The sequence below is a fragment of the Cololabis saira genome, chromosome 21 (genome assembly GCF_033807715.1).
Source record: "Cololabis saira isolate AMF1-May2022 chromosome 21, fColSai1.1, whole genome shotgun sequence".
NCBI lineage: Eukaryota > Metazoa > Chordata > Actinopteri > Beloniformes > Belonidae > Cololabis > Cololabis saira.
In genome coordinates, this window is record NC_084607.1 from 20,631,325 (window position 1) to 20,641,295 (window position 9,971).

A 9,971-nucleotide genomic window follows, 5' to 3' on the forward strand; every position below is an offset into this window, starting at 1 on the left:
ATTTTAAACAAAGTATCTCCATTTTTAGGGGCCAAAAAGATTTAAACATTCAACTAAAAATATAATTGGAGAGGTGCAATTCATTCCCTCATATGATCAAGACAACTGAAGCAGATTAAAGGTCTGGAGTTGATATCGGGTATGAAGTTGGCATTTTGCAGCAGGATCTCAATACAAATAAATGGTGCGGGCATGTACAGCTGCATGCTGAACATGATGATGAAGGGACTGCTGACAGAAGTAATGAGATCAATCCTGAGGTATGTATAGCTTTATTCTGCTCACATTCCAATACTACAAAACTGATAGGATGGTACTCCACAGTGTAGAGGGATCACTCCAACCAGACAAATGGAGCATTCTCCGGTGGCCACGTCAGCTGACTGATCCCCCCCAGTAGAGCGTTATTTTCAGTTTCTTAAGACAGAAGGGAATCATTTCCAGGGAGGAAGCTCAGAGTTTCAAACTCAGAGACCATGGACTCTGAGCAAAGGATTCTTCCAAATATTAAATGGAAAGGATGTAAATGTATTTACAGTTATGTCACCTTGTCCAAATACCTTCTCCCCCAGAAAATTGATGTACTTTGTGTAAAATAGCTGTAATTCCTAAATGGTAAAGGACCTCTTTTTTTTTTTTTCTTTTTTTTTTTTATTAAAGCTGAAAGTCTACAATTCTATCAATCTTGTACGATGTTTTTGTGCATTAATTGTTCTGAACATTATCAAAGGAAAAAAACAAAAACTCAAAGAATACCGGGTGGAGAATGGATTGGTACTTTCTTTAATGGCTGTATTTCCAAAGTGGTGAACCCTACATTTTTGAAAAGTCTTTTAAATAAAGACAATATCATAAAAGCTGTCATTATGCAAACATTTCTGAACCTAATAAAACTCAGCAAACAATCTCCTCTCTACATTCAAATTAGAAATATTGCCTCTGAAAGCTTGTAAATTGGACGTTTTACACATTAGATGATAAATGTTGAGCTTTTTCTGTTGTTCTTTTTGCTAAAGAAAACTTAAATCTTGTACCTCTTATGTTCTGTAATTCATTAGAAGCAGTTGTCAAAGTAACAATGAGAAGGTGACATCCACCAGCTTCCTGAAACGGTTTGGTTTCCAACAGCCTCCACCTTCACTCGGGGCATCTGAGGCATGAATAAAGAGAAACAGTTTTGTTATATCACAGCGCTCATCTCGCCACAGATGGAGAACCAGGATGAGAAAACTCTTCTCACACCCACGGAGCATCTTCAAAGCACAAACCTGTCTGTTACAGTACAACTTGGAAACATCGTACTCACTTGAAGCAACTTTATTTAATGATTTATTTGTTTTTACAAACAGTAAAAACACCAGTTTTGGCTCTTCCAACCCGAGCCCCTGGTCAGTTACAGGACTGTCTCAGAAAATTAGAATATTGTGATAAAGTTCTTTATTTTCTGTTATGCAATTAAAAAAACAAAAATGACATACATTCTGGATTCATTACAAATCAACTGAAATATTGCAAGCCTTTTATTATTTTAATATTGCTGATTATGGTTTACAGTTTAAGATTAAGATTCCCAGAATAGTCTCATTTTTTGAGATAGGATATTTGAGTTTTCTTAAGCTGTAAGCCATGATCAGCAATATTAAAATAATAAAAGGCTTGCAATATTTCAGTTGATTTGTAATGAATCCAGAATGTATGACATTTTTGCATTACAGAAAATAAAGGACTTTATCACAATATTTTAATTTTCTGAGACAGTCCTGTATGTGCTCTAAATTAAAACATTATTTTGTAGTGTACCTTCCTGTAAGGGGGTTTGTTTGCGTTCCAGTTTTCTGAGGTCTCCCGAAAGAAAACCAACCAAGGCAGACGGTGTGTTTCTCAGAGTTTAACCCCAAACGTCTTATCAACCTCCGCTGCTTGTTGTGGCTGTTTGTCGCTCTGTGTGTGCACATGTGTGTATGTGCACGTGATGGCTCAGTCACACAACTGTCTGCTACAGACAAGTGCAAAGACTTCGTAGGGCGGCCGGCTTCTTAAAAATGAAATGATTTAGACGGTCTGACAGGAACCTTTAGCACTGACTCCGGTAGTACATATATTCCAGTTTGGCCACTTTTTGGTATCTGATAGAAAAAGTAAACATATGAGATATTTTTCTCTCCATGTCTCAGACATGTTATTCTTGTTCTTATTCTGTGATGACTAAACACCAACCTATCCGTCAGCCAGCTCCTCACCCCACCCAACTCCATTCTTTATCCGTGATGACTAACACAAGACATAGTGGGATGTGTTTGGGAAGGAGGGGGAAAAAAACAGACAGAAATTCCCCCAACCTTTGGACTAAGGGGCTTGATTTATTGTGGTAGGTAGGGGTGATTATTTTTCTACCCAGGCACCCCTGCATGCCTGCAATTACAACCCATTAGCCCCTGATGTATAGCTTCTCTCAGGGTTAGTGTATTTCTATTACATAAAACAATATCAAGAAAAAAATGAAAATAAATTAATCAAAAAGCCAATTCTTTGGCCTCGTTTGTGTCATTGCAGAAATTAATTTACTGGATACGGTGTCTTTATCGCCTTGTTGGAAATCCCGTTTGCAGTGCTCGTTAGAGGCATTTTGCTGATTTCCATGCAGCGTTAGATAGGAAAATATTTTTATAGCATCTTTGTTTTTATTTCAAGTCGCCTTCGTAAGATCTGTGGTTTAAGAGTGAGATATGTGTGTGTGTGTGTGTGTGGAGTGATATGGTTCAGCCCGTTGTCCACGGTGTGGCACAACCTCTCATTGTTACCTTCAGTATCACAACCGCCACACACACACACACACACACACACACACACACACACAGTTTATCAGTGATCTACGCAAAGCATTCGTGCTCTGTGGAGCCTCTTTGTGTTTGAGTAGTAAACTCAAATACTCCATCTCTCTGCCCTATCGCTCTTTGCATGTACATCACCCTGAAACCTGCCTCCTGTGTTATTGCTTCCAAGGAAGCACTTCTTTCTCCCACCCCCTCTGTCACCTATCAAATGCTCCTATTGTGGAATCACAGCCCTTTCCTCCCCTCCTCCTCAATTCTCCATTTTCCCCTGCTCCTGCCTGAGTGACAGTGTGGGGCCTGGCCACTCTCCTGTCACGAGGCCACCGTTGAATGTTGGGTTATTACCCCCTAATTATCAATTAAAGGGCTCAGCTTCCACACCTGGAGCAGGCCAGGCTGGGAATGAGCTCAGCCCATTAGGATGGACCTCCGGCTGGGCTGTTTATAGAGGGGGCTGGGCTCTGCTCTCTGGAGGTGTTAATGGGCCTTTCAGGGGTACCGTCAGCCGGCTGATCCACCCGCGTATCTGCTAGGAGGAGGCTTGATTGCTGCTGAAACACTGCTGGGTTAGATAGACTTCATCATCAATATGCAGTTGCAAGTTCTGCTGGGAACTTTGGAGGAGATCACATTTGATTTAGCTATCAGAAACTGATGAGAAAGGATTGCATGTGATTTGATGAGCTGCAGAACACACTAGAGGGAAACTCCACCAGTTTTACTTCTAACGGCTATTATCTTAAAGTATTTACACTGAGCAAAATTTTAAAAATGATGGAAAGCATGTATTTATAAAATAGATGCAATGGGTTTGAATAAGTGGTGAGTTTCCTATTAAAGCAGACTCAAAGAAATGTTAGAGCAGCTTGGAGGTCACTGTTTTGTGCAACTTAGCCTAAAAGAGCACAAGACATTCGAAAGTCAACATGTATCGTTTTATTGTTATTTCAGCAGGGCTGATAATGGAGTCTTTGATGGCGATAAGAATAATCTACCATGACGTTCACCATCGTCTGCAGATCAGTTGCGATTTGAATCGTAATATGAAGATTATTGTAGTTGTATTTTTAGAAAAGAGAGTTTTTACGGAAACAACTGAAAAGAAAGGAAACATGATTAGTACTAAGAGGTTTCTAAGCTCAACTAAATCCACAAAATAAAAACAATTGTAAAGTTTATTGAAAAAAATGGGCAGAAAGTAAAGCTTGTTAAATCTATTAAAGGCAAGTTTGCTTGATGTGGGATTTCAGTGGCTCAAAGTGAAACTGCATATGAAAATTAAATTATTCTGAAATGAACTGATGCAAGATTTCAACACAGCACTTTAACACTTGTTTCTCTTCTTTGTTTTAGGGTTGTTGTTTTTTAAACAGCACTCCAAATAATTTCAGACGGCAAGATGTTTTGATAGGACTCTTTTCCTATATGGAGCCCTGCTTTTGTAAAAGGTTTGGTATTAGCTTGGTGAAATAAGAAAGGTCTTTTCCTGAAAAAGATGACAGCTACTGTACATGGTCACAGTCACAGGCCCCTGAACTCTGGGTTTATCACAAGTCGGATGTTTACACTCATCTGGTGCCCAGAGGAAGCAGCGTGCATGGTTTCCAAAAACAATCCCAGGTTTTTAAAACATCAGGGTTAGTACTCAGGAAGGTTTTTAGCTTCCAAGGTCATTTTCTGTGTGTTTCTGAGCGTTATTGTGTGTGGAGAATCCTCCTTCAGATACTGTTTATATTCCCACTTTGATTGATGTCTTAATTAGTTTTAAATTGTTCCATTTCTTGTTCTTTTTTCATGCAACTTTTCAATTTGTTTGTTGCTTCCAATCTAGTCTGGTTGAAACATGTAGCTATGATCAAATTTTGGCTTCTCTCTTTGTAACCATTTTATGGTTTTCAACTGAATTTTACTGTTTAAAGGATTTGCATTTGCCTTCTGCTTTCATTTGCATTCTGTACACTGCACATTTAGATTAAAACGGCTTTACCTTTAAGGTAACCCATCTCTACCGAGGCCCCCCAACTCTTGGAGGTAATTGATGGATTAAAATCTTAAATGTGGAGATTTATAATAATTTATAATCTTAGTAACATACATCAACTAGTGATGCAACCTGGACACATCATCAGTGATGTTACCTGGGGTCATTGAGTGTTTCGGGTCATTTCAACGTCATACACTCTCTTCCAGGCGACCCAGCCGGGGGTGATCAATCCCCCAGCTTGTGTCCAGGTAGCGCTACCCTACCCACGGATCTCCTCTCCTGATCCACAGCCAACGTGAGGCAACCTCTGCTGCCTCTGTGGCCTCCTTGATGGCCCTTCTCTTACTGGCCCCGGTGATGCCCAGCATACTGTAGGCCCTGCAGAGGGACTGGCCTGCGAACCCTCTGCATCCCACCTCAATGGGCTCACATCTTGCTCGCCACCCGTTGAGCCGACACTCCTCTACCAGAGCCTGGTATTTAGCCCTCTTCCTCTCATTGGCCTCCTCGATGCGGTCTTCCCAAGGGACTGTTAGCTCCAGGAGCACGACCTGCTTGGAGGTTGCTGAGGTCAGCACCACATCTGGCCTTAGTGATGTTATGGCCACGTTGTCCGGGAACTTTAATTGTTTCCCCAAATCAACCTTCAGCTCCCAGTCTTGTGCCATTGATAGCAGGCCAGAGGAGGAGGTCCTGGCAACAGCTGGTGGTTCTTCTCCAGCTCTGATGAAGGAGATGGCCTTCTTCTCTGGGCGGAGGCGCTTGCAGTGGGCAATTCCGCTGCAGATGGTGTTTGCTATAGCCTTCAAGACCTGGTCATGACGCCAGCGGTAGCGCCCCTCGCTCAGGCCTCTCGGGCAGCAGCTCAAGATGTGCTCCAGGGTCCCTCTCTTCTGGCACAAAGCGCAAGCCGGTGACTCCACCTTCCCCCAACAGAACAGGTTAGATGGGCTTGGCAGCACGTCATAGACGGCCTGGATCAGGAATTTTAGGCGCTGGGGCTCGGCTCTCCACAGCTCAGTCCAAGTGACTTTGCGCTCTGCTGCCTGCTCCCACCGCGTCCAGGCTCCCTGCTGCCGCATTCCAACCATCGTGCTGGCTCGCTCTTCTTCCACTGCTGCCCGCACCTCTTCCTGGAGCAATGCTCTCCTGTCCTTCCCCTCTGCCTTGTCGTAGCGAGGTGTTGTACTGCTACCCAGGCCTGCCCTTCCCCGAGCCACTGTCCCAACCAGAGCCCTATGCCGCAGCCGTGATTCAGCAACATCCACGGCCTCTGCTGCCTTCCATTTCCGCCCCGTTCTGACTTCTATCCCAGCTTGAGAGACTTTTGGGTCAGATGATTCTCTGTATTGCAGCACCTCCCTAGTACGGCTCACCTTGAATTCTTCATTCAGGCTGCTGATGGGGAGCTTCAGCATGTTGTTTTTCCCATACAGGGCGATGCTGCTCAGGCTCCGGGGTAAGCCCAGCCACTTCCGCAGGAACCTGCTGACTCTCCTTTCAAATCCCTCAACAGTGGAGATCGGGACCTCGTACACCAAGAGGGGCCAGAGGATCCTTGGGAGGATGCCATGTTGGTACACCCAGGCCTTGAACTTGCCTGGTAGACCTGACTTGTCCACGGTGGCTAGCCAAGCCTCCAGCTCCTGGTTGGTCGCGTGGATGGCTGCCTTGTCCTTCAAGCTGCAATGAAACACCTTCCCCAGGCTCTTCACTGGTTTGTCGGTGATGGACGGTATCTGGATGCTGCCAAGTGAGAAGTGGAACTTGTTGGTGACCTTTCCTTTCTTCAGCACGAGGGATCTGGATTTTGCAGGCTTGAAGGTCATGCGGGCCCAGCTGGTTAGTTCCTCCAGGCCCTTCAGGATCCACCTCCCCCCTGGGACGTTCGGTGTCGTCACAGTCAGGTCGTCCATGAAGGCCCTGATGGGCGGCTGCCTGATGCCGGACTTGGTGAGAGGCCCTCTGCACTGAACCTCAGCAGACTTCGCCAGCATGTTCATGGCAAGTGCGAAGAGGATTACTGAAATTGTGCATCCAGTAATGATTCCCTTCTCCAGCTTATGCCAGTCCGATGTTGAGGAACCCGCTGAGACCCTCAGACTGAACCTGCTGTAATAGTCCAGAATGAGGTCTCTGAACTTGACGGGGACATGATGCCGGCGTAATGCCTCTTCGACGAGCTTTTGAGGTATGGACCCGTAGGCGTTTGCGAGGTCCAGCCACAGTACGACTAGGTCGCCCTTGTTCTCTCTGGCTTCCCTAATCAGCTGGGTGACAACTCCATTATGCTCCAGACACCCTGGTATCTTTGGGATCCCTCCTTTCTGGACTGAAGTGTCGATGTAGGCGTTCCTCAGGAGGTAGTCTGTCAGACGCCTGGCAACAATGCTGAAGAATAGCTTGCCTTCAACACTGAGCAGGGAGATGGTTCTGAACTGATCGATGTTTTTAGACTCTTCCTCCTTCGGAATCCAAACACCTTCTGCAAAACGCCACTGGTCAGCAACCTTTCCCCTCCTCCAGATCACCTTCAAGATGCTCCAGAGCCTGTGGAGTAACTTTGGGCAGTTCTTGTATACCTTGTAAGGTACCCCGCTCGGTCCTGGGGCTGAGCTTGATCTTGCCTTCTTGACCACTTCCTGGATCTCCTTCCAGCTGGGCTCCCTCCCATCGAAGTCCAGTGTTGGTGCAGGTGGGACAATCAGGGAATGGCAGTCGCCAAGCTCTTGCTCCCTGGAAGCATCTTGATAGGTTGCATCCAGGTGACGGTCAATCTCTGCTTTGGAACAGGTAGGTTGGCCACTACGCTTCTGCCCCAGCAGCTGTTTTGTAAACCCGAATGGATTCGCTAGAAAGGCAGTGCGTTTCCTGGCTCTTTCCTTCCTCCTTCTCCTATGCCACTCAGCCCTCCTCAAGGTCATGAGCTTCTTGCGCAGTATGTTCCGCAAGTCAGACAGAGGTCCCCTCTCCTCCTCTCTTGCCTCCTTAAACCGCCGCGTCAGGACCTTCAACTCCTGTCTGAGCTGGTGGATCTTGTTTGCCCTGTTGCTCTTGGTATACGGGAGTTTCGTCACTTTCTTCTCCTCCAGGCCGAATCTCTCAGCTGCTAGGCTGATGATGATGGTGGTCATGGTTGTGAGACGTCGATCGACTCCCCCCTTAGCTGTTGCTTCCAAGATGGAATTGGTGTCCTCATCAAACTGGCGCCACTCCTGCTCCTTGTTAGCTTGGGGCCATCTAACCCGACGATGTTCTGGTGGTCTGTGTGGGTTTGGGGCTTGTCTCACCTGGAGGTTCTGGGCACTATGGTTTGTCTCCAGGCCTGGCTCCTCCTGCGTCTCACCAGGGGGATCCCCTGCGCGCTGTGACACCTGCACCTTCTGCACACATCTGCACACATATAATAAACTCTCTCAATGTGCGGTGGAAATTGCAGAGTTATAATACCTTACATTTTCTCTGCAGGAATGAAAACGTCTCTCCACAGCTTCGTTAAGAAAACAAATATCTTGAATTATTACAGTTTTGCTCTGTTTAAGTGCCCCTCCAGTCTGACTTTAATTTGGCCTTGAGACCTCTGCATAATCCACTTTGTAATGCAACCATAAAAGGTAAGTACTGAAAGGAGACATTGTATTTTCTCTCTTTTCAAATGTTACATTACATATAGCATGTGATTATGTTGTCGTTAGTGATATGTCTGCAAGAAATACTTCTCAAGCATGGCAGAGACATGCATCAATCAATCAATGCCACGTGCATCGCACACCCTCTCTATTCGAGCGCGAGGACGCACAAAAATAGACCCCCCCCCCCCCTCTCCCTTGAATGCTTGAATGCCTTAAGGCTGATTTATGGTTCCGCGTTGCACCAACGCAGAGCCTACGGCGTACCTAACGGCGTAGGCTCTGCGTCGATTTAACGCAGACCATAATTCCGGCTTTATTGGAACGGACGCTCTTTCGAGCTCCGTTCAGCCGTCACTGCCGTGCAGGTGAATGAGTCAAAGAAATTAAAATACTTGTGAAAGCAGCAGCGTGGAGGTTCGAGATAAACGCGCTGGGTGTGTGTATGTTAGAGCTGGCGGGCTCTCGAACCCGCGCTCAAAGTCTCACACACGTCACAGGTGTGTGTGTGTGTGTGTGTGTGTGTGTGTGTGTGTGTGTGTGTGTGTGTGTGTGTGTGTGTGTGTGTGTGTGTGTGTGTGTGTGTGTGTGTGTGTGTGTGTGTGTGTGCGTGCGTGTTTTACTGAGAGTATGATCCTCCCTCGCCCAGATGGTTGTGTGTTTGCATATTTTAGCGGAGGGAGAACAAAAGAGGAAATGACCTACTGAATTACAACGTCGCAGTTGTACCTCTATTTAAAAAGACCAGTCAATAATAACTCTTGGTTTAAAGTAAAACTTACTTTTTAAAGTTTTTGTACATGCTACATCCACTGTAATGGAGACTGTAGGGAAAATGTATTAATCCACGCAGAAAAATAGTCCCTCAACATAATAAAGGACTCTATAGCTACATGTAGACCTATCTATCTATCTATCTATCTATCTATCTATCTATCTATCTATCTATCTATCTATCTATCTATCTATCTATCTATCTATCTATCTATCTATCTATCTATCTATCTATCTATCTATCTATCTATCTATCTATCTATCTATCCATCCATCCATCCATCCATCCATCCATCCATCCATCCATCCATCCATCCATCCATCCATCCATCCATCCATCCATCCATCCATCCATCCATCCATCCATCCATCGTGACACCACAGATCCACTTAAGAGTCAAATTATTCATCCTCCCCATCTGTAATCCCATCTAATGTCACACCAGCTTCATTTGCAGTATCTCTGAAGTGGGTAGCACAAAACGGTTTAACTGGTTTATAAAGACAGATGTATAAAGGAGAAGGCTGTGGATTGGTCTCGAGTGGTTGACTTCACCTCTAAAACTGTCTGGCTTGGTTTCTAACCATTTTGTAATACAGTTCACAGAGGTGACATGGTTAAACTGAAACTTTTGAACTGTATCTCTGTGATATTTCGACCAAAGCATGTCACACACATTTCATTAAGAACCCAGGAAACTATGGCAACATTTGACAAAAGGATGTAATGAGTCACCTTTAATGGTGAAA

The 9,971-nt window shown here is 45.0% G+C and overlaps 1 protein-coding gene across 1 annotated transcript; it reads right to left on the reverse strand.

Moving 5' to 3' along the window:
- Positions 1-5,053: 5,053 nt before the first annotated feature.
- LOC133422083 (uncharacterized) lies at positions 5,054-8,078 on the reverse strand. Its single transcript, XM_061711987.1, has one exon. It carries the CDS (start codon positions 7,950-7,952, stop codon positions 5,073-5,075), a length of 2,880 nt encoding a protein of 959 aa, XP_061567971.1. The 5' UTR covers positions 7,953-8,078; the 3' UTR covers positions 5,054-5,072.
- Positions 8,079-9,971: the final 1,893 nt, after the last annotated feature.

What these genes read in the sequence shown, in the direction of transcription:
- LOC133422083 (XM_061711987.1), bottom strand. Translation starts at nt 7,952, where the DNA reads ATGACCACCATCATCATCAGCCTAGCAGCTGAGAGATTCGGCCTGGAG.